Raw genomic sequence first — 25170 nt, forward strand, 5'->3', positions numbered from 1 at the left:
TCGAATTCCTCGGAGTCCGATTCGTGGATCGAAAAGGTTTCTTCTTCCTCTTGTTCCTCGAACTCTCGGTGCGCTGTCGGCGTGGACGCCATCTGAAGTCTCCTGGCTCGACGGTCACGGAGTGTCTTTCGGGACCGGAGCGCGCGACAGGCTTCGCAAGTCTCCTCACTGTGCTCAGGTGACAGGCACAGGTTACAGACCAAATGTTGGTCTGTATACGGGTATTTGTTGTGGCATTTGGGACAAAAACGGAACGGGGTCCGTTCCATCGGCGTTGTTGGACACGCGGTCGGGCCGACCAGGCCCGGACGGGGGATCGAAAAGTACCCCGAAGGGCACCGGAGCGCGTCGATCTTCGATGCGGTGTTGAATCTAACTACGCCGATCCCGAACGCAACAATACCGACGAAAATCTGCCGATATTTACTAACTTTCCGTTCCGAAACTCGGAGCGACAGGAACACGTCCGAACCCGATGGCGGAAAGAAAACAATCGAAGATGGAGTCGACGCCCATGCGCAATGGAGACAGAAGGAGGAGTCACTCGGTCCCGTGACTCGAAAGACTTCTTCGAAGAAAAACAACTTGTAACACTCCGACCCAACACCAGATGGCGAGCTATGCAGAACATGTGTATCTACAGCGACAGATGCCATCGAACTTGCTAGTACCCAAGTATCTGTTGTTATCTCCTCCCAATGTTTGTAAAATTGGCTTAATCTTCCCCCCACAGGTGTTATGTGATGGGGATGTGTGACTTGTGAGTCACTGCTTATTTTGAGGACTTTTGGGGCTTTGGAATTTTCCTCTACTTCTTTGGAATTGTCCCCCTCTATATTCCCCCCGAAAACTTCCCCGCTGATATTGGCATTGGTAAGTGGGCCTCGTTTGTGATGTTGTGGTTTCTGTAGGTTGTCCTCGAAACCCTCCCCTAAAAGGTGTTTTGCGAAAGGTGCCTCTGCTCTGCGGGGAGTAGAGTGCACCCATGGTTTTTGCCGTATCAGTGTCTTTCTTGAGTTTTTCAATAGCAGTGTCGACTTCCGGCCCAAACAACGGCTGTTCATTAAATGACATATTTAGCACGGCTTGTTGAATTTCAGGCTTGAAAGTGCGGAGCCATGCGTGCCTTCTTATTGTTATTGCAGTATTTACTGTCCTTGCAGCCGTATCTGCTGCATCCATTGAAGACCGTATCTGATTATTAGAGATACTTTGTCCTTCTTCCACCACTTGTTGTGCTCTTTTTTGGAACTCCTTGGGTAAGTGTTCTATCAAATGTTGCATCTCATCCTAGTGAGCTCTGTCATATCTTGCCAAAAGCGCTTGTGAATTGGCAATGCGCCATTGGTTTGCTGCTTGTGCTGCAACTCTTTTGCCCGCAGCATCAAATTTGCGACTCTCTTTGTCTGGAGGTGGTGCGTCTCCCGAGGTATGAGAGTTTGCTCTCTTATGAGCTGCCCCGACAACTACTGAGTCTGGAGTTAACTGCGTTGTAATATAAACAGGATCTGTTGGCGGTGGCTTGTACTTTTTCTCCACCCTTGGAGTTATGGCTCGGCCTTTAACAGGATCCTGAAAGATTTGTTTTAAATGTTTTAGCATTCCTGGGAGCATAGGTAGTCTTTGGTACTAGCTATGAGTGGAGGTTAGCGTGTTAAACAAGAAGTCATCCTCAATTGGTTCTGAATGCAAGGTGACGTTATGGAAAGCAGCTGCCCTTGCGATCACCTGTGTGTAAGATGTACTGTCCTCAGGAGGGGACGGCCTGGTAGGGTACGAGTCTGGACTGTTGTCCGATACTGGAGCATCGTAAAGGTCCCATGCATCGGGATCATCTTGACTCATGGCAGTATGAGTCGGGGAGTGCATCAGTGGAGGAGTTGCTACTGGTGATGTGTGCACTGATGGTGGTGGAGAAGGTGGTGGAGTTATTTTCTTTGCCACCTTTGCCTGTGGCTCCTTGTCCTTTTCGTGAAAGGCAAGTTTTCTTTTTGTTTTAATTGGAGGAAGAGTGGTTATCTTCCCTGTGTCTTGATGAATGTGGAGCCTCCTTTGAGTATAGTCTGGCTCTACAGCTTGAAGTTCCTCTCCAAATCTATGTTTTTTCATTTGTGAGGCTAATCCTTGTTCCTCTGTATAGGAACCTGTTCTCGGCTCTGAGGCTGGATGTTTCGGTACCGAAATTTTCGGAGGTCTTTTTAGGCTCCGAAGAAACCTTTGTAATTTTCGGCGTGGTGGCGTCTCGATGCCGAATTTGTTGGTGCCACTGTCACGGTGCCGAAATTTCTCAGAGCCGATGTGTCGGGTCCGAGACTGCTGTGTGGCGGTATCTCGACCGGAGTCGGATGACTTCGACACCAGCGTGCCCTTTTTCGGTGCCTTGGCTCGGTCACCGCTTTTTTGGGTTAAGCCATGGCCTGTTGGCGGTGTGCGTCCCCTGGGCTCTTGCTGACTTCTCGTGAGTCTTATGTTTTGACGTCTTACTCACGGTTTTCGGCGTTTCTTCGGCCTCGAGCTCTTCCGAGTCCGATTCATGGATAGAGAAAGCTTCCTCTTCTTCCTCGAAACGCTCTTGTTCTGTCGACGCCATCTGCAGTCTTCTGGCTCTTCAGTCTCTTAACGTCTTTCTGGACCGAAACGCTCGACAGGCCTCACAAGTATCTTCCTTGTGCTCTGGGGACAAGCACAAGTTACAGACCAGATGCTGATCCGTATACGGATACTTGTTATGGCATTTTGGACAGAAGCGGAATGGGGTCCGATCCATCAGCCTTGAATTCACATGTGGCCGGGCCGACCAGGCCCCGACGGGGGATCGAAAAAACACCAAAGGGCCACCGGAACTCTTCTAAATTCGGTGTTGATCTGTTGTAACTAACCCGATACCAACGTTTTTTCCGAGATTCTAACTAACTTTCCGACCCGAAACACGGAGCGAAAAGGAACACGTCCGAACCCAATGGCGGAAAAAAAACAATCTAAGATGGAGTCGACGCCCATGCGCAATGGAGTCGAAAAGGGAGGAGTCCCTCGGTCTCGTGACTCGAAAAGACTTCTTCGAAGAAAAACAACTTGTAACACTCCGAGCCCAACACCAGATGGCGGGATGTGCACAGCATGTGTATCTGCAGCTACACATGCCATCGAACATATATATATATATAGACACACACACACACCTTTACTAGTCATCATCACCTTTTGAGATTTACCAATATCATTAGTTTCAAAACAAACCTGACGAAATGACATGCTAATTTTATTATATATCAACAAAGAGCCAGAAATACTACATTTTTACTGTGTGCGTTTCAGTTTATTACAATATCGACATATCTTCTGAAATGGCTCACGCTTGATGTGCATAGAAAATTCTACAAAACTGCACCAGCTTCCTACTTTCCCCCAGTTCATTCTCTCCCCAAGTTGCTCCATTAAACCCAACCTGCAAGTGAAAGGTGCCAGAATGTACAAGCAAATACTAGAGGTTAGTTTACTACACAAGAAAATGCAGTTCGAGGAAAGAACAAACTCCCAAGTGGTTCAGGTCTAAGCTATCATGTTATTTCAGCTCCAGGGGGTCCTGGGTCAACTGTTTCAAACAAAACGCCTGCTTGAGGGCCACTCCAGAGTAGAAATGATCTGTGAGAAGTGTGCGGGGTTGGTGTAATCGCTCCCAGGAAGCTGCACGTAAGAAAATGTGTAGGGTGTCCAGGGTGCTCACACTGGATCAAAGGAATGCATTTTTGGGGGGCTGTGGTGAGTGATGTGGCTGAAAAAGGAGACTGGTAAGTCACCACCTTAAGTTTTTAAAAGCGTAATCTCACACAGACCATTCTGGAGTAATCTTTGGAACTAAAACATATGCCTGAATATTGATCTTACAGTTGTACTTGTCCAAGTCTAGTAATTGTGAGGAAATACTCCAGGAATGAGGCTAGAAGTCCAGACAGTGGTTCCTGTCTGATGTGGCAACGTTGCAGCTGAAGATCACCGTACACTAGATATTTTAAGGTTGTACTGAGCTCCACGGCTTGCGATTTTGAAAGCGACTCTCTTGGAAAGATTCAGCACAGGTCATTTAATAAATTGATTTGGATACAACTAATGGTGCCTTTCTTCATTGCTTGCTTTAAGTAAAAATTCATTTTGAGCAGATCTCGAATGACGGGCTTTTGAGTTGCGCCCCTCCGCTGCCCGCAGCGGGAATGTGTGGGGATCACTCTCAAGATGATGGCGCCTTTGCAAGTCCCATCACTATGAAAGATTTGTGTAAGGCAGTGCATTTAAAAGGGTCCGCTCAACTAATGAACACTGAGTACTGGAATACAAATTGTGATGCTTGCATGGAGATTGTGTCCATCGTAAAAGGGCAACATATAATGTTTAAAGTCTCTCGACAATCCAGCAAGGACGTTTACTGGCTGATCCTTTGGTCCATGGATCTTTCCTTCAGTGTGACAGATCTTAAAAGTCAGACTGCAAGATATGATAAGGACTCATTTCACTTCAAAGGATTTGTAGACAGTGCTGCAAACATTCCAGTTTTCTCCATTAGTGGGGTAAGGACAGTCGCTCACAACACCATGACAGGTTGGAAAAGGTTGCCTCCTCTGCTTTAGAACTTGCCGAGCACTGTGGCCAACAAAGCCATCCGAATGTACATGCCATTCTCAGCCTGACGAAAATAGGCAGCTCTCGGGTCTGAGTCAACTTCGAAGCTGCAAAAAGCAAAAGGAGAGGGAGCTTAGTAAATACAGCACCGTTTTTTATTTCCTTATTATTCATTTGTGTAAAGCAGTTTTGTCAAATATTTACGCAGCAAGGACTGCCAGTCCCATCAACTCCCGCCTGATACGCATCAACTGAAGAGCAAGTGCTGTTTTCGGCTCCTTCACTACTTAACCCACACAGTACAAATAATATTGCAATTAATCTATGGAACGTTGGTGCTTTATACATGCTAAGATTCCATTTCATGGGGTGCTCCGTTCTCAGTATGCTATTATACAGTAACATTATGGTGACATTTTACTACATCAGGCATTTTATTGTGTTACAATAAGGTTGGGTCATCGAGGTTCTGGAATTTGGCAGCGGATATATCAGTGAGGTGCGGGTGGCACATTGGTACCAGCTTACTGATTAAACTACTTACCTTCACTCCTGACTCCCACTTCTTTTCAGTGGTGACCAGAAGGAGCCTATCAAAAGGGGTCGGATGCATGCCTAAACTTCACAAAAAGATACTCCAGGTATGAAAAGTCACTTAGCTGCTTACTTTCATTAAAGATACCAAAGAAGTCCTTAATCTGTTAATTCATTTTGACCCTAATGCACAGGTCAGATGCGGAAGCTTTAAATACTTGCATTCCCTAAGACAACACACTGTATAATGACAAGAACCTACTACGAAACATAAATCATGAATATATCACTACAATAAGTTTAATCATGGAATGTGCTAGGTTAGCCATGAGAGAATGAAAATGTCACTTACCCAGTGTACATCTGTTCGTGGCATCAGTCGCTGGAGATTCACATGTTCTGCATAGCTCGCCATCTGGTGTTGGGTCGGAGTGTTACAAGTTGTTTTTCTTCGAAGAGGTCTTTCGAGTCACGGGACCGAGTGACTCCTCCTTCTGTCTCCATTGCGCATGGGCGTCGACTCCATCTTCGATTGTTTTCCCCGCAGAGGGTGAGGTAGGAGTTGTGTTGTAGTAATAGTGCCCATGCAATGGAGTGACTAAGTATGTACCTATTTAAGGCTAAAATAATATATATACAAATATACAAAGTTGAAGCTAACTTCCGAATTGCTACAGGCTCCCGGGGAGGTGGGTGGGCACATGTGAATCTCCAGCGACTGATGCCACGAACAGATGTACACTGGGTAAGTGACATTTTCAGTTCGATGGCATCTGTCGCTGTAGATACACATGTTCTGCATAGACTAGTAAGCAGTTATCTCCCCAAAAGCGGTGGTTCAGCCTGTAGGAATGGAAGTGGTTTGAAATAATGTTCTTAACACGGCTTGACCTACTGTGGCTTGCTGTGCGGATAGCACGTCTACACAGTAGTGCTTGGTGAACGTGTGTGGCGTAGACCATGTGGCTGCCTTACATATTTCTTGCATTGGGATGTTTCCTAGAAAGGCCATGGTAGCACCTTTTTTTCTGGTTGAGTGTGCCCTTGGTGTAATGGGCAGTTGTCGTTTTGCTTTAAGGTAGCAGATTTGGATGCATTTAACTATCCATCTGGCTATACCTTGTTTTGATATTGGGTTTCCTGCATGAGGTTTTTGGAATGCAATAAATAGTTGTTTAGTCTTTCTGATGTTTTTCGTTCTGTCAATGTAGTACATTAATGCTCTTTTGACATCTAATGTATGTAGTGCCCTCTCAGCTACGGAATCTTGCTGTGGGAAGAACACTGGTAGTTCCACTGTTTGATTTAGGTGGAACGGTGAAATAACCTTTGGTAAAAATTTAGGATTAGTCCTTAGGACGACTTTATTTTTGTGTAGTTGTATAAAAGGTTCTTGTATTGTAAACGCCTGAATTTCGCTTACTCTTCTTAGAGATGTAATGGCGATGAGAAATGCAACCTTCCAGGTTAGGAACTGTATTTCGCAAGAGTGCATGGGTTCAAAAGGTGGACCCATGAGTCTTGTTAAGACAACATTTAAGTTCCATGAAGGAACAGGTGGTGTTCTTGGTGGTATAATTCTTTTAAGCCCTTCCATGAATGCTTTAATGACTGGTATCCTATATAGGGAAGTTGAATAGGTAGTCTGCAGGTATGCAGATATTGCCGCAAGGTGTATTTTAATGGAAGAGAAGGCTAGGCTAGATTTTTGTAAGTGAAGCAAGTAACCCACTACATCCTTTGGAGTTGCGTGTATAGGTTGGATCTGATTATGATGGCAGTAGCAGACAAACCTCTTCCATTTACTTGCATAGCAGTGCCTAGTGGACGGCCTTCTGGCTTGCTTTATGACTTCCATACATTCTTGGGTAAGTTGTAAGTGTCCGAATTCTAGGATTTCAGGAGCCAGATTGCTAGATTCAGCGATGCTGGATCTGGATGTCTGATCTGTTGGTTGTGTTGTGTTAACAGATCCGGCCTGTTGGGCAATTTGATGTGGGGTACTACTGATAGGTCTAGCAGTGTTGTGTACCAGGGTTGCCTTGCCCAAGTTGGTGCTATTAAAATGAGTTTGAGTTTGTTTTGACTCAATTTGTTTACCAGATAAGGAAGGAGAGGGAGAGGAGGAAAAGCGTAGGCAAATATCCCTGACCAGTTCATCCATAGGGCATTGCCTTGGGACTGCCTGTGTGGGTATCTGGATGCGAAGTTTTGGCATTTTGCGTTCTCTCTTGTTGCAAACAAGTCTATTTGAGGTGTTCCCCAGAGTCTGAAGTAAGTGTTTAGAACTTGGGGGTGAATTTCCCATTCGTGGACTTGTTGGTGATCTCGAGAGAGATTGTCTGCAAGTTGATTCTGGATCCCTGGAATAAACTGCGCTATTAGGCGAATGTGGTTGTGAATTGCCCATCGCCATATCTTCTGTCCTAGAAGACTCAACTGCGTTGAGTGTGTCCCCCCCTGTTTGTTTAGATAATACATAGTTGTCATGTTGTCTGTTTTGACAAGAATGTATTTGTGAGTTATAATTGGTTGGATATCCCGTAATGCTTGAAAAACTGCTAGCATTTCTAGGTGATTTATATGCAGTTTTGTTTGATGTACGTTCCATTGTCCTTGTATGCTGTGTTGATCGAGGTGCGCTCCCCACCCTGTCATGGAAGCATCTGTTGTTATTACGTATTGTGGCACTGGGTCTTGGAATGGCCGCCCTTTGTTTAAATTTATACTGTTCCACCATAGAAGCGAGAGGTAAGTTTGGCGGTCTATCAACACCAGATCTAGAAGGTGACCCTGTGCTTGTGACCATTGTGATGCTAGGCACTGTTGTAAGGGCCTCATGTGTAGTCTTGCGTTCGGGACAATGGCTATGCATGAAGACATCATGCCTAGGAGTTGTAATATCATCTTTGCTTGTATTGTTTGTATTGGATACATGCGTTGTATGATCTTGTTGAAATTTAGAATTCTTTGTGGACTTGGAGTGGCTACTCCTTTTGTTGTGTCTATTATGGCTCCCAGGTATTGTTGTACTTTGCACGGCAAAATGTTGGATTTTGCAAAGTTGACGGTGAAACCTAGTTTGTAGAGGGTTTGTATGATTTGATTTGTGTGTTGTAAGCACTTTGTTAGTGAATTGGTTTTGATTAGCCAATCGTCTAGATACGGGAATACATGTATTTGCTGCCTTCTGATGTGTGCAGCCACTACTGCTAGACATTTTGTAAAGACTCTTGGTGCGGTTGTTAAACCAAAAGGCAATACTTTGAATTGGTAATGTATTCCTTTGAATACGAACCGTAGGTATTTTCTGTGAGATGGATGTATTGGTATATGGAAATACGCGTCTTTGAGGTCTAAGGTTGTCATGTAGTCCTGTAGTTTTAGCAATGGTAACACCTCTTGTAGCGTGACCATGTGAAAGTGGTCTGATTTGATGTAGGTGTTTAGTATTCTGAGGTCTAGGATTGGTCTCAGTGTTTTGTCCTTTTTTGGTATTAAGAAGTACAGTGAATAGACTCCTGTGTTTGTTTGTGTGTTTGGTACTAATTCGATTGCATTCTTTTGCAATAGTGCTTGAACTTCTATTTCCAGAAGTTCGGAATGTTGTTTTGACAAATTCTGTGCTTTTGGTGGTATGTTTGGAGGGAATTGTAGGAATTCTATGCAATAACCATGTTGGATAATTGCTAAGACCCAAGTGTCTGTAGTTATTTCCTCCCATGCTTTGTAATAATGACCTATTCTTCCCCCCACTGGTGTTGTGTGGAGGGGGTGAGTGACATCTGAGTCACTGCTTGGTTGTAGGGGTTTTGGGGCTTTGAAATTTTCCTCTATTCCTAGGGAATTGCCCTCCTCTGTATTGGCCCCGAAAGCCTCCCCTGTACTGTCCCTGGTAGCTGGACGGTGTTGCCTGCGAGGTGCTGGCTTGTGTGGCCTGACCCCAAAACCCCCCTCTAAAGGGTGTCTTGCGGAAGGTGCTGTAGGTTCCTCTGCTCTGCGGGGAGTAGAGTGCGCCCATGGCTTTAGCAGGGTCAGTGTCTTTTTTAAGTTTTTCGATTGCCGTGTCCACTTCTGGTCCGAACAGTTGTTTTTCATTGAAAGGCATATTGAGCACTGCCTGCTGTATCTCTGGTTTGAACCCAGACGTTCTTAGCCATGCGTGCCTTCTAATGGTCACAGATGTATTAATTGTTCTTGCAGCTGTGTCTGCTGCGTCCATAGAAGATCGTATCTGGTTATTTGATATGTTCTGTCCTTCCTCAACCACCTGCTTTGCCCTTTTTTGAAGTTCCTTGGGTAGATGCTCGATGAGGTGTTGCATCTCATCCCAATGGGCTCTGTCATAGCGCGCAAGTAGTGCTTGAGAGTTAGCGATGCGCCACTGGTTTGCAGCTTGTACTGCGACTCTTTTCCCAGCTGCATCGAACTTGCGGCTCTCTTTATCTGGGGGTGGTGCATCCCCAGATGTGTGGGAGTTGGCTCTTTTCCGAGCTGCTCCCACTACGACGGAATCTGGTGGCAGCTGTGTGGTGATGAAAACAGGGTCTGTAGGAGGTGCCTTATATTTCTTTTCCACCCTTGGCGTTATTGCCCTACTTTTGACCAGCTCCTTGAAGATTTCCTTTGCGTGCCAAAGCATACCTGGCAGCATAGGCAGGCTTTGGTAGGAGCTGTGGGTGGAGGAGAGGGTGTTGAATAAAAAGTCATCCTCGACTTGTTCTGAGTGGAGGTTTACGTTGTGGAATTGTGCTGCTCTAGCCACCACTTGAGAATATGCTGTGCTGTCTTCTGGTGGTGAGGGCTTTGTTGGATATGCCTCCGGACTGTTGTCCGACACTGGGGCGTCATATAAGTCCCAAGCGTCTTGATCCTGGTCACCTTGGCTCATGGTGGTGTGAGCCGGGGAATGTGATGGAGTTTGCGTTGGTGAGACGTTAATTACAGGTGGAGGAGAGGGTGGCGGAGTCACCTTTTTCACCATTTTTGTTTGTGGCGCCTGGTCTGTTTGAAACTCCAGTCTCCTTTTTCTCCTAATAGGGGGAAGGGTGCTTATTTTTCCTGTTCCCTGCTGTATGAAAATACGTTTTTGCGTATGGTCCACTTCGGTGGATTGCAGCTCTTCCTCAAACCTATGCTTTCGCATCTGAGAGGACAGTGATTGCTCCTCTGTATAAGAGCCTGGACCTGGGTCGGTTACGGGTTGTTTCGGCACCGAAACCCTGCCTGTATCTTTTTTCGGCTCCGAGGTGGCTTTTTTCTTTTTTGGAGTCGAAACCTCTCGGCGTCGATCTTCGTTGGTGCCGCTGTCTCGGCGTCGAGCCGTTTCTACACCGCTATCTCGGTGTCGTTGCTTCTCTCCAGCACTTTCTCGATCCCGAGAAGGCTGCGTGCCGGCGTCTCGACCGGAGTCGGACGATCTCGGCACTGTTTGGGCCTTTTTCGGTGCCGATGGTCGGTCACCGAATTTATGGGTGGAGCCATGGCCTGGTGGCAGTGGCATCCCCTGGGCCTTGTCACTTTTCTTATGTGTTGTTTTCGACGTCTTACTCACGGTTCTTTGATCGTCGAATTCCTCGGAGTCCGATTCGTGGATCGAAAAGGTTTCTTCTTCCTCTTGTTCCTCGAACTCTCGGTGCGCTGTCGGCGTGGACGCCACCTGAAGTCTCCTGGCTCGACGGTCACGGAGTGTCTTTCGGGACCGGAACGCGCGACAGGCTTCGCAAGTCTCCTCACTGTGCTCAGGTGACAGGCACAGGTTACAGACCAAATGTTGGTCTGTATACGGGTATTTGTTGTGGCATTTGGGACAAAAACGGAACGGGGTCCGTTCCATCGGCGTTGTTGGACACGCGGTCGGGCCGACCAGGCCCCGACGGGGGATCGAAAAGTACCCCGAAGGGCACCGGAGCGCGTCGATCTTCGATGCGGTGTTGAATCTAACTACGCCGATCCCGAACGCAACAATACCGACGAAAATCTTCCGATATTTACTAACTTTCCGTTCCGAAACTCGGAGCGACAGGAACACGTCCGAACCCGATGGCGGAAAGAAAACAATCGAAGATGGAGTCGACGCCCATGCGCAATGGAGACAGAAGGAGGAGTCACTCGGTCCCGTGACTCGAAAGACTTCTTCGAAGAAAAACAACTTGTAACACTCCGACCCAACACCAGATGGCGAGCTATGCAGAACATGTGTATCTACAGCGACAGATGCCATCGAACATTTATTTTCCTTCGAAGATCAACTCTATTTGCAAACAAAGGAGACTTAGATGGGCAGTACCTTTACTACAAGGATGGCCAAGCTTTATATGCACCACTCAAACGTTAGCAATTTATGTACAAAGTAACCCTTGCTACAACCAGATCATCTTGTAGAAGTGTTAAATAGAAGCTCTTTTGATTATCTGGAAAGGAGTGGAAGAGGCAATCCCTATATTTACACAATGGATTGACAAATAATCCCTACTTGAGGTGCACAACCCAACATAGTAGATCACAGTTGCCATTCCTTAATTTACTAATATATCCTGATAAGGGCAGACTTATAACACAAGAATATAGCAAATCCACAGATAGGAAGTCCTTAATGCAATTCGAGGCACTTAAAGGAATCTGCCAGCTGGAAAGTTCCTATGTCTTAGGAGGAACTGCACAGATCTAAGCCCTGTCAATACACGTGCAAATCTATTCTCCAACTAACGTGTGCGAAGGGCTTACCTGCAGAAACTAATAACCAGAGCCAGAAAACAGTCAAAGAACACAAATAGAAGTGCCCTACTGGAGACCTTCAATAAACCTAAAATTTAAAAAACCTGTCTTCGCATGCCACCAGAGAAAACCAACCTTTCATCCCAAAATACATCACTGTTGATTAAATTATGATGTTCTGTGGACTGCATTACATAAACGCTTTTGTTCTGTATATACTATGTTAGTCCACATTAGGGCTGTGTCACCAGTGCTAAATATGTGATAGAATGAGTGATGGTGGCCAAAGCTCTGCTGAGAAGCCTGCTGCCAGTGCAATTAAATGTTTCCATGCCCACAAGTAAGGTGCTGTATTCTTGAATCCACCTCCTCCCTCAAATCCACTACCAGACACGGCCTCCCCCCTTTACCCCACTCTTGTAGGTTTCTGCTTTCTCCCATTCCAACAGTTTTTAGTTTATCTTTCTCAGTCTTTCTGCTTTGTTTTTTTCCCTCTCTTGCTCTATGTAAAGGTCTAGGAAGAAAAATAAGTGTTGGTCCCCCCCCCCCCCCCCCAAACAATGAGTGCTGGTGGCCCCAGTCAGCTCAAATTAAGCACTGTGTGTCACACCTATATATGAGCCTTTGGGTAAAAATTGAGGGCTATGTAGATGCCAGTAAGTTCCTATATATACCATCAGAAGACATACCCTTCAAAGAGTATCACTTTCCTCTATGTTCTGTAGCTCGAGATGCAGAAACAGTTTTGTAAAGAAGCTTAACAGAAAAAGAAATCACAATTCTATTGAGTGTGATGCTTAATCACTCCTGCAATCCTTTTCCCAGCATTCCACTAGTCAACATACACATTCTGCTATAATCGAACAAAACAGAATTAGAAATGAAAATGTCACTTACCCAGTGTACATCTGTTCGTGGCATCAGTCGCTGTAGATTCGCATGTTTTGCATAGCTCGCCATCTGGTGTTGGGCCGGAGTGTTACAAGTTGTTTTTCTTCGAAGAAGTCTTTCGAGTCACGGGACCGAGTGACTCCTCCTTTTGTCTCCATTGCGCATGGGCGTCGACTCCATCTTCGATTGTTTTTCCCCGCAGAGGGTGAGGTAGGAGTTGAATTGTAGTAATAGTGCCCATGCAATGGAGTGACTAAGTATGTACCTATTTAAGGTTGAGATGATACACATACAAATAGTTGAAGGTAACTTCCAAACTGCTACAGGCTCCCGGGGAGGCGGGTGGGCACATGCGAATCTACAGCGACTGATGCCACGAACAGATGTACACTGGGTAAGTGACATTTTCAGTTCGATGGCATCTGTTGCTGTAGATACGCATGTTTTGCATAGACTAGTAAGCAGTTATCTCCCCAAAAGCGGTGGCTCAGCCTGTAGGAGTGGAAGTAGTTTGAAATAATGTTCTTAATACGGCTTGACCTACTGTGGCTTGTTGTGCGGATAACACGTCTACACAGTAGTGCTTGGTGAATGTGTGAGGCGTAGACCATGTGGCTGCCTTACATATTTCTTGCATTGGGATGTTTCCTAGAAAGGCCATGGTAGCACCTTTCTTTCTGGTTGAGTGTGCCCTTGGTGTAATGGGCAGCTGTCGTTTAGCTTTATTTGGATGCATTTAACTATCCATCTGGCTATACCTTGTTTTGATATTGGGTTTCCTGCATGAGGTTTTTGAAATGCAATAAATAGTTGTTTAGTCTTTCCGATGTTCTTTGTTCTGTCAATGTAATACATTAATGCTCTTTTGACATCTAATGTATGTAGTGCCCTTTCAGCTACGGTATCTGGTTGTGGAAAGAACACTGGAAGTTCCACTGTTTGATTTAGATGGAACGGTGAAATAACCTTTGGCAAAAATTTTGGATTAGTCCTTAGGACGACCTTATTCTTGTGTAGTTGTATAAAAGGTTCTTGTATTGTAAACGCCTGAATCTCGCTTACTCTTCTTAGGGAAGTAATGGCGATGAGAAATGCAACCTTCCAGGTTAGGAACTGTATTTCGCAGGAGTGCATGGGTTCAAAAGGTGGACCCATAAGTCTAGTTAGGACAACATTTAGGTTCCATGAAGGAACAGGTGGTGTTCTTGGTGGTATAATTCTCCTAAGGCCCTCCATGAATGCTTTAATGACTGGTATCTTATATAGGGAAGTTGAATAGGTAGTCTGCAGGTATGCAGATATTGCTGCAAGGTGTATTTTAATGGAAGAGAAAGCCAGGTTAGATTTTTGTAAGTGAAGCAAGTAACCCACTACATGTTCTGGAGTTGTGTGTAATGGTTGTATTTGATTAATATGGCAGTAGCAAACAAACCTCTTCCATTTACTTGCATAGCAGTGCCTGGCGGATGGCCTTCTGGCTTGCTTTATGACTTCCATACATTCTTGGGTAAGTTGTAAGTGCCCGAATTCTAGGATTTCAGGAGCCAGATTGCTAGATTCAGCGATGCTGGATCTGGGTGTCTGATCTTTTGGTTGTGTTGTGTCAACAGATCTGGCCTGTTGGGCAATTTGATGTAGGGTACTACTGATAGGTCTAGCAGCGTTGTGTACCAGGGTTGCCTTGCCCAAGTTGGTGCTATTAATATGAGTTTGAGTTTGTTTTGACTGAGTTTGTTTACCAGGTAAGGAAGGAGAGGGAGAGGAGGAAAAGCGTAAGCAAATATCCCTGACCAGTTCATCCATAGGGCATTGCCTTGGGACTGTTTGTGTGGGTATCTGGATGCGAAGTTTTGGCATTTTGCATTCTCCTTCGTCGCAAACAAGTCTATTTGAGGTGTTCCCCAGAGTTTGAAATAGGTGTTCAGAATTTGGGGGTGAATTTCCCATTCGTGGACCTGTTGGTGATCTCGAGAGAGATTGTCTGCGAGTTGATTTTGGATCCCTGGTATAAATTGTGCTATTAGGCGAATCTGGTTGTGAATTGCCCAACGCCAATTTTTTTGTGCTAGCAGGCTTAACTGCGTGGAGTGCGTCCCCCCTTGCTTGTTTAGATAATACATTGTTGTCATGTTTTCTGTCTTGACGAGAATGTATTTGTGAACTATTATTGGTTGGAAAGCTTTTAGTGCTTGAAAAACTGCTAGAAGTTCTAGGTGATTTATATGCAGTTTTGTTTGATGTACGTTCCATTGTCCTTGTGTAGGAAGTTGGCTCTGTATGTGCTATTTCAAAGTAAGGAATAGCATGCACAGAGTCCAAGGGTTCCCCTTAGAGGTAAAATAGTGGTAAAAATAGATAATACTAATGCTCTATTTTGTGGTAGTGTGGTCGAGCAGTAGGCTTATCCAAGGAGTAGTGTTAAGCATTTGTTGTACATACACAGACAATAAATGAGGTACACACACTCAGAGACAAATCCAGCCAATAGGTTTTGTATAGAAAAATATCTTTTCTTAGTTTATTTTAAGAACCACAGGTTCAAATTCTACATGTAATATCTCATTTGAAAGGTATTGCAGGTAAGTACTTTAGGAACTTTAAATCATAAAAATTGCATGTATACTTTTCAAGTTATTGACAAATAGCTGTTTTAAAAGTGGACACTTAGTGCAATTTTCACAGTTCCTGGGGGAGGTAAGTTTTTGTTAGTTTTACCAGGTAAGTAAGACACTTACAGGGTTCAGTTCTTGGTCCAAGGTAGCCCACCGTTGGGGGTTCAGAGCAACCCCAAAGTCACCACACCAGCAGCTCAGGGCCGGTCAGGTGCAGAGTTCAAAGTGGTGCCCAAAACACATAGGCTAGAATGGAGAGAAGGGGGTGCCCCGGTTCCGGTCTGCTTGCAGGTAAGTACCCGCGTCTTCGGAGGGCAGACCAGGGGGGTTTTGTAGGGCACCGGGGGGGGACACAAGCCCACACAGAAATTTCACCCTCAGCAGCGCGGGGGCGGCCGGGTGCAGTGTAGAAACAAGCGTCGGGATCGCAATGTTAGTCTATGAGAGATCTCGGGATCTCTTCAGCGCTGCAGGCAGGCAAGGGGGGGATTCCTCGGGGAAACCTCCACTTGGGTAAGGGAGAGGGACTCCTGGGGGTCACTTCTCCAGTGAAAGTCCGGTCCTTCAGGTCCTGGGGGCTGCGGGTGCAGGGTCTCTCCCAGGCGTCGGGACTTTAGGTTCAAAGAGTCGCGGTCAGGGGAAGCCTCGGGATTCCCTCTGCAGGCGGCGCTGTGGGGGCTCAGGGGGGACAGGTTTTGGTACTCACAGTATCAGAGTAGTCCTGGGGTCCCTCCTGAGGTGTTGGATCGCCACCAGCCGAGTCGAGGTCGCCGGGTGCAGTGTTGCAAGTCTCACGCCTTTTGCGGGGAGCTTGCAGGGTTCTTTAAAGCTGCTGGAAACAAAGTTGCAGCTTTTCTTGGAGCAGGTCCGCTGTCCTCGGGAGTTTCTTGTCTTTTCGAAGCAGGGGCAGTCCTCAGAGGATGTCGAGGTCGCTGGTCCCTTTGGAAGGCGTCGCTGGAGCAGGATCTTTGGAAGGCAGGAGACAGGCCGGTGAGTTTCTGGAGCCAAGGCAGTTGTCGTCTTCTGGTCTTCCTCTGCAGGGGTTTTTCAGCTAGGCAGTCCTTCTTCTTGTAGTTGCAGGAATCTAATTTTCTAGGGTTCAGGGTAGCCCTTAAATACTAAATTTAAGGGCGTGTTTAGGTCTGGGGGGTTAGTAGCCAATGGCTACTAGCCCTGAGGGTGGGTACACCCTCTTTGTGCCTCCTCCCAAGGGGAGGGGGTCACAATCCTAACCCTATTGGGGGAATCCTCCATCTGCAAGATGGAGGATTTCTAAAAGTTAGAGTCACCTCAGCTCAGGACACCTTAGGGGCTGTCCTGACTGGCCAGTGACTCCTCCTTGTTTTTCTCATTATTTTCTCCGGCCTTGCCGCCAAAAGTGGGGCCTGGCCGGAGGGGGCGGGCAACTCCACTAGCTGGAGTGTCCTGCTGGGTTGGCACAAAGGAGGTGAGCCTTTGAGGCTCACCGCCAGGTGTGACAATTCCTGCCTGGGGGAGGTGTTAGCATCTCCACCCAGTGCAGGCTTTGTTACTGGCCTCAGAGTGACAACGGCACTCTCCCCATGGGGCCAGCAACATGTCTCGGTTTGTGGCAGGCTGCTAAAACTAGTCAGCCTACACAGATAGTCGGTTAAGTTTCAGGGGGCACCTCTAAGGTGCCCTCTGTGGTGTATTTTACAATAAAATGTACACTGGCATCAGTGTGCATTTATTGTGCTGAGAAGTTTGATACCAAACTTCCCAGTTTTCAGTGTAGCCATTATGGGGCTGTGGAGTTCGTGTTTGACAGACTCCCAGACCATATACTCTTATGGCTACCCTGCACTTACAATGTCTAAGGTTTTGTTTAGACACTGTAGGGGTACCATGCTCATGCACTGGTACCCTCACCTATGGTATAGTGCACCCTGCCTTAGGGCTGTAAGGCCTGCTAGAGGGGTGTCTTACCTATACTGCATAGGCAGTGAGAGGCTGGCATGGCACCCTGAGGGGAGTGCCATGTCGACTTACTCGTTTTGTCCTCACTAGCACACACAAGCTGGCAAGCAGTGTGTCTGTGATGAGTGAGAGGTCTCCAGGGTGGCATAAGACATGCTGCAGCCCTTAGAGACCTTCCTTGGCATCAGGGCCCTTGGTACTAGCAGTACCAGTTACAAGGGACTTATCTGGATGCCAGGGTCTGCCAATTGTGGATACAAAAGTACAGGTTAGGGAAAGAACACTGGTGCTGGGGCCTGGTTAGCAGGCCTCAGCACACTTTCAATTGTAAACATAGCATCAGCAAAGGCAAAAAGTCAGGGGGCAACCATGCCAAGGAGGCATTTCCTTACACAACCCCCCCCCAAACGAAAGAGGATGAGACTAACCTTTCCCAAGAGAGTCTTCATTTTCTAAGTGGAAGAACCTGGAAAGGCCATCTGCATTGGCATGGGCAGTCCCAGGTCTGTGTTCCACTATAAAGTCCATTCCCTGTAGGGAGATGGACCACCTCAACAGTTTAGGATTTTCACCTTTCATTTGCATCAGCCATTTGAGAGGTCTGTGGTCAGTTTGAACTAGGAAGTGAGTCCCAAAGAGGTATGGTCTCAGCTTCTTCAGGGACCAAACCACAGCAAAGGCCTCCCTCTCAATGGCACTCCAACGCTGCTCCCTGGGGAGTAACCTCCTGCTAATGAAAGCAACAGGCTGGTCAAGGCCATCATCATTTGTTTGGGACAAAACTGCCCCTATCCCATGTTCAGAGGCATCAGTCTGCACAATGAACTGCTTAGAATAATCTGGAGCTTTGAGAACTGGTGCTGAGCACATTGCCTGTTTCAGGGTGTCAAAGGCCTGTTGGCATTCCACAGTCCAGTTTACTTTCTTGGGCATTTTCTTGGAGGTGAGTTCAGTGAGGGCTGTCACAATGGATCCATATCCCTTCACAAACCTCCTGTAGTACCCAGTCAAGCCAAGGAATGCCCTGACTTGAGTCTGGGTTTTTGGAGCTACCCAGTCCAGAATAGTCTGGATCTTGGGTTGGAGTGGCTGAACTTGGCCTCCACCTACAAGGTGTCCCAAGTAAACCACAGTTCCCTGCCCTATCTGGCATTTGGATGCCTTGATAGAGAGGCCTGCAGATTGCAGAGCCTTCAAAACCTTCCTCAGGTGGACCAGGTGATCCTGCCAGGTGGAGCTAAAGACAGCAATATCATCAAGATAAGCTGTGCTAAAGGACTCCAAGCCAGCAAGGACTTGATTCACCAACCTTTGGAAGGTGGCAGGGGCATTCTTTAAACCAAAGGGCATAACAGTAAACTGATAATGCCCATCAGGTGTGGAGAATGCTGTCTTTTCTTTTGCTCCAGGTGCCATTTTTATTTGCCAGTACCCTGCTGTCAAGTCAAAGGTACTTAGAAATTTGGCAGCACCTAATTTATCAATGAGCTCATCAGCTCTTGGAATTGGATGGGCATCTGTCTTGGTGACAGAATTGAGCCCTCTGTAGTCCACACAAAACCTCATCTCTTTCTTTCCATCTGTGGTGTGAGGTTTGGGGACTAAGACCACTGGGCTAGCCCAGGGGCTGTCAGAGCGCTCAATTACTCCCAATTCCAGCATCTTGTGGACTTCCACCTTGATGCTTTCTTTGACATGGTCAGATTGTCTAAAGATTTTGTTCTTGACAGGCATGCTGTCTCCTGTGTCCACATCATGGGTACACAGGTGTGTCTGACCAGGGGTCAAGGAGAAGAGTTCAGGAAACTGTTGTAGGACTCTCCTACAATCAGCTTGCTGTTGGCCAGAGAGGGTGTCTGAGTAGATCACTCCATCTACTGTGCCATCTTTTGGGTCTGATGACAGAAGATCAGGGAGAGGTTCACTCTCTGCCTCCTGATCCTCATCTGTTACCATCAACAGATTCACATCAGCCCTGTCATGGAAGAGCTTAAGGCGGTTCACATGGATCACCCTCTTGGGGCTCCTGCTTGTGCCCAGGTCCACCAGGTAGGTGACCTGACTCTTCCTCTCTAGCACTGGGTAAGGGCCACTCCATTTGTCCTGGAGTGCCCTGGGAGCCACAGGCTCCAGAACCCAGACCTTCTGCCCTGGTTGGAACTCAACCAGTGCAGCCTTTTGGTCATACCAAAACTTCTGGAGTTGTTGGCTGGCCTCAAGGTTTTTGGTTGCCTTTTCCATGTACTCTGCCATTCTAGAGCGAAGGCCAAGTACATAGTCCACTATGTCCTGTTTAGGCTCATGGAGAGGTCTCTCCCAGCCTTCTTTAACAAGGGCAAGTGGTCCCCTTACAGGATGACCAAACAGAAGTTCAAAGGGTGAGAATCCTACTCCCTTCTGTGGTACCTCCCTGTAAGCGAAAAGCAGACATGGCAGGAGGACATCCCATCTCCTTTTGAGTTTTTCTGGGAGCCCCATGATCATGCCTTTTAATGTCTTGTTGAATCTCTCAACTAAGCCATTAGTTTGTGGATGGTAGGGTGTAGTGAATTTATAAGTCACTCCACACTCATTCCACATGTGCTTTAGGTATGCTGACATGAAGTTGGTACCTCTGTCAGACACCACCTCCTTAGGGAAACCCACTCTGGTAAAGATACCAATGAGGGCCTTGGCTACTGCAGGGGCAGTAGTCGACCTAAGGGGAATAGCTTCAGGATACCTGGTAGCATGATCCACTACTACCAGGATATACATATTTCCGGAGGCTGTGGGAGGTTCTAGTGGACCAACTATGTCCACACCCACTCTTTCAAAGGGCACCCCCACCACAGGAAGTGGAATGAGGGGGGCCTTTGGATGCCCACCTGTCTTACCACTGGCTTGACAGGTGGGGCAGGAGAGGCAAAACTCCTTAACCATGTTGGACATATTGGGCCAGTAGAAGTGGTTGACTAACCTCTCCCACGTCTTGGTTTGTCCCAAATGTCCAGCAAGGGGAATGTCATGGGCCAATGTTAGGATGAACTCTCTGAACAGCTGAGGCACTACCACTCTCCTAGTGGCACCAGGTTTGGGGTCTCTGGCCTCAGTGTACAGGAGCCCATCTTCCCAATAGACCCTATGTGTTCCATTTTTCTTGCCTTTGGACTCTTCAGCAGCTTGCTGCCTAAGGCCTTCAAGAGAGGGACAGGTTTCTTGTCCCTTACACAGCTCTTCCCTTGAGGGTCCCCCTGGGCCCAAGAGCTCAACCTGATAAGGTTCAAGCTCCAAAGGCTCAGTTCCCTCAGAGGGCAGAACTTCTTCCTGAGAAGAGAGGTTCCCTTTCTTTTGCTGTGTTGCAGTTGGTTTCCCAACTGACTTTCCTTTTCTCTTGGTAGGCTGGGCCATTCTTCCAGACTCCAGCTCTACTTGTTCACCCTGTGCCTTGCATTGTGCTCTGGTTTTCACACACACCAGTTCAGGGATACCCAGCATTGCTGCATGGGTTTTTAGTTCTACCTCAGCCCATGCTGAGGACTCCAGGTCATTTCCAAGCAGACAGTCCACTGGGATATTTGAGGAGACCACCACCTGTTTCCGGCCATTGACCCCTCCCCATTCTAAAGTAACCATTGCCATGGGATGTACTTTTCTCTGATTGTCAGCGTTGGTGACTGTGTAAGTTTTTCCAGTCAGGTATTGGCCAGGGGAAACCAGTTTCTCTGTCACCATGGTGACACTGGCACCTGTATCCCTCAGGCCCTCTATTCTAGTCCCATTAATCAAGAGTTGCTGTCTGTATTTTTGCATGTTAGGCGGCCAGACAGCTAGTGTGGCTAAATCCACCCCACCCTCAGAAACTAGAGTAGCTTCAGTGTGGACCCTGATTTGCTCTGGGCACACTGTTGATCCCACTTGGAGACTAGCCATACCAGTGTTACCTGGATGGGAGTTTGGAGTGGAACCTTTCTTGGGACAGGCCTTGTCTCCAGTTTGGTGTCCATGCTGTTTACAGCTATGACACCAGGCCTTTTTGGGATCAAAGTTTTTACCCTTGTACCCATTGTTTTGTGAAGAGGCTCTGGGCCCACCCTCCTGTGCAGGTTTTTGGGGGCCTGTAGAAGACTCTTTACTATTTTTAGTTTTGGTTGTCTCATCACCCTTCTGCTGGGGAGTCTTTGTGACCCCTTTCTTTTGGTCACCCCCTGTTGAAGTCTTGGACACCCTTGTCTTGACCCAATGGTCCGCCTTCTTTCCCAATTCTTGGGGAGAAATTGGTCCTAGGTCTACCAGATGCTGATGCAGTTTATCATTGAAACAATTACTTAACAGGTGTTCTTTCACAAATAAATTGTACAGCCCATCATAATTACTTACACCACTGCCTTGAATCCAACCATCTAGTGTTTTCACTGAGTAGTCAACAAAGTCAACCCAGGTCTGGCTCGAGGATTTTTGAGCCCCCCTGAACCTAATCCTGTACTCCTCAGTGGAGAATCCAAAGCCCTCAATCAGGGTACCCTTCATGAGGTCATAAGATTCTGCATCTTGTCCAGAGAGTGTGAGGAGTCTATCCCTACACTTTCCTGTGAACATTTCCCAAAGGAGAGCACCCCAGTGAGATCTGTTCACTTTTCTGGTTACACAAGCCCTCTCAAAAGCTGTGAACCATTTGGTGATGTCATCACCATCTTCATATTTAGTTACAATCCCTTTAGGGATTTTCAACATGTCAGGAGAATCTCTGACCCTATTTATGTTGCTGCCACCATTGATGGGTCCTAGGCCCATCTCTTGTCTTTCCCTCTCTATGGCTAGGATCTGTCTTTCCAAAGCCAATCTTTTGGCCATCCTGGCTAACTGGATGTCCTCTTCACTGGGGCTATCCTCAGTGATTTCAGAGGTGTTGGTCTCTCCTGTGAGGGAACCAGCATCTCTGACTATTATTTTTGGAGTCAGGGTTTGAGGGACCCTGTTCTCCCTAGATAGGACTGGTAGGGGGGAATTGTCCTCCAAGTCACTATCCTCTTCCTCTGAGTTGCCACCCTCAGAGGGGTTGGCCTTTTCAAACTCTGCCAAAAGCTCCTGGAGCTGTATTTTGGTAGGTTTGGGGCCCATTGTTATTTTCTTTATTTTACAGAGTGACCTTAGCTCCCTCATCTTAAGATGGAGGTAAGGTGTGGTGTCGAGTTCCACCACAGTCACATCTGTGCTAGACATTTTGCTTCTAAAAGTTGGAATACTTTTTAAGAATCTACAACTGGTTCTAGAATCTAATTCAAACTTTTACAAACTTTTAAACTCTAAAAAGAAATGCTAAACAGGATCTAACACAAGGCCCTAGCAGGTCTTTTAAGAATTTAGAAAAATTTCAAATTGCAAAAATCAATTTTTAATGACAATTTTGGAATTTGTCGTGTGATCAGGTATTGGCCGAGTAGTCCAGCAAATGCAAAGTCTTGTACCCCACCGCTGATCCACCAATGTAGGAAGTTGGCTCTGTATGTGCTATTTCAAAGTAAGGAATAGCATGCACAGAGTCCAAGGGTTCCCCTTAGAGGTAAAATAGTGGTAAAAATAGATAATACTAATGCTCTATTTTGTGGTAGTGTGGTCGAGCAGTAGGCTTATCCAAGGAGTAGTGTTAAGCATTTGTTGTACATACACATAGACAATAAATGAGGTACACACACTCAGAGACAAATCCAGCCAATAGGTTTTGTATAGAAAAATATCTTTTCTTAGTTTATTTTAAGAACCACAGGTTCAAATTCTACATGTAATATCTCATTTGAAAGGTATTGCAGGTAAGTACTTTAGGAACTTTAAATCATAAAAATTGCATGTATACTTTTCAAGTTATTGACAAATAGCTGTTTTAAAAGTGGACACTTAGTGCAATTTTCACAGTTCCTGGGGGAGGTAAGTTTTTGTTAGTTTTACCAGGTAAGTAAGACACTTACAGGGTTCAGTTCTTGGTCCAAGGTAGCCCACCGTTGGGGGTTCAGAGCAACCCCAAAGTCACCACACCAGCAGCTCAGGGCCGGTCAGGTGCAGAGTTCAAAGTGGTGCCCAAAACACATAGGCTAGAATGGAGAGAAGGGGGTGCCCCGGTTCCGGTCTGCTTGCAGGTAAGTACCCGCGTCTTCGGAGGGCAGACCAGGGGGGTTTTGTAGGGCACCGGGGGGGACACAAGCCCACACAGAAATTTCACCCTCAGCAGCGCGGGGGCGGCCGGGTGCAGTGTAGAAACAAGCGTCGGGATCGCAATGTTAGTCTATGAGAGATCTCGGGATCTCTTCAGCGCTGCAGGCAGGCAAGGGGGGGATTCCTCGGGGAAACCTCCACTTGGGTAAGGGAGAGGGACTCCTGGGGGTCACTTCTCCAGTGAAAGTCCGGTCCTTCAGGTCCTGGGGGCTGCGGGTGCAGGGTCTCTCCCAGGCGTCGGGACTTTAGGTTCAAAGAGTCGCGGTCAGGGGAAGCCTCGGGATTCCCTCTGCAGGCGGCGCTGTGGGGGCTCAGGGGGGACAGGTTTTGGTACTCACAGTATCAGAGTAGTCCTGGGGTCCCTCCTGAGGTGTTGGATCGCCACCAGCCGAGTCGGGGTCGCCGGGTGCAGTGTTGCAAGTCTCACGCCTTTTGCGGGGAGCTTGCAGGGTTCTTTAAAGCTGCTGGAAACAAAGTTGCAGCTTTTCTTGGAGCAGGTCCGCTGTCCTCGGGAGTTTCTTGTCTTTTCGAAGCAGGGGCAGTCCTCAGAGGATGTCGAGGTCGCTGGTCCCTTTGGAAGGCGTCGCTGGAGCAGGATCTTTGGAAGGCAGGAGACAGGCCGGTGAGTTTCTGGAGCCAAGGCAGTTGTCGTCTTCTGGTCTTCCTCTGCAGGGGTTTTTCAGCTAGGCAGTCCTTCTTCTTGTAGTTGCAGGAATCTAATTTTCTAGGGTTCAGGGTAGCCCTTAAATACTAAATTTAAGGGCGTGTTTAGGTCTGGGGGGTTAGTAGCCAATGGCTACTAGCCCTGAGGGTGGGTACACCCTCTTTGTGCCTCCTCCCAAGGGGAGGGGGTCACAATCCTAACCCTATTGGGGGAATCCTCCATCTGCAAGATGGAGGATTTCTAAAAGTTAGAGTCACCTCAGCTCAGGACACCTTAGGGGCTGTCCTGACCGGCCAGTGACTCCTCCTTGTTTTTCTCATTATTTTCTCCGGCCTTGCCGCCAAAAGTGGGGCCTGGCCGGAGGGGGCGGGCAACTCCACTAGCTGGAGTGTCCTGCTGGGTTGGCACAAAGGAGGTGAGCCTTTGAGGCTCACCGCCAGGTGAGACAATTCCTGCCTGGGGGAGGTGTTAGCATCTCCACCCAGTGCAGGCTTTGTTACTGGCCTCAGAGTGACAACGGCACTCTCCCCATGGGGCCAGCAACATGTCTCGGTTTGTGGCAGGCTGCTAAAACTAGTCAGCCTACACAGATAGTCGGTTAAGTTTCAGGGGGCACCTCTAAGGTGCCCTCTGTGGTGTATTTTACAATAAAATGTACACTGGCATCAGTGTGCATTTATTGTGCTGAGAAGTTTGATACCAAACTTCCCAGTTTTCAGTGTAGCCATTATGGTGCTGTGGAGTTCGTGTAAAACAGACTCCCAGACCATATACTCTTATGGCTACCCTGCACTTACAATGTCTAAGGTTTTGTTTAGACACTGTAGGGGTACCATGCTCATGCACTGGTACCCTCACCTATGGTATAGTGCACCCTGCCTTAGGGCTGTAAGGCCTGCTAGAGGGGTGTCTTACCTATACTGCATAGGCAGTGAGAGGCTGGCATGGCACCCTGAGGGGAGTGCCATGTCGACTTACTCGTTTTGTCCTCACTAGCACACACAAGCTGGC

At 47.1% G+C, this 25170-nt stretch overlaps 1 protein-coding gene across 5 annotated transcripts in view; it reads right to left on the reverse strand.

The window, feature by feature from the left end:
* Positions 1–3238: 3238 nt before the first annotated feature.
* The window catches only part of CAD (carbamoyl-phosphate synthetase 2, aspartate transcarbamylase, and dihydroorotase), a 617432-nt gene continuing 595500 nt past the window's right edge, over positions 3239–25170 (reverse strand). For all 5 annotated transcript variants that reach the window (XM_069233593.1, XM_069233597.1, XM_069233596.1 and 2 more), the window contains one exon: positions 3239–4721. In XM_069233593.1, coding sequence (XP_069089694.1) covers positions 4619–4721 — 103 coding nt within the window. In that variant the 3' untranslated portion in view covers positions 3239–4618. The remainder of the gene's footprint in view (positions 4722–25170) is intronic.

This window comes from Pleurodeles waltl, chromosome 5 (assembly GCF_031143425.1).
Source record: "Pleurodeles waltl isolate 20211129_DDA chromosome 5, aPleWal1.hap1.20221129, whole genome shotgun sequence".
NCBI lineage: Eukaryota > Metazoa > Chordata > Amphibia > Caudata > Salamandridae > Pleurodeles > Pleurodeles waltl.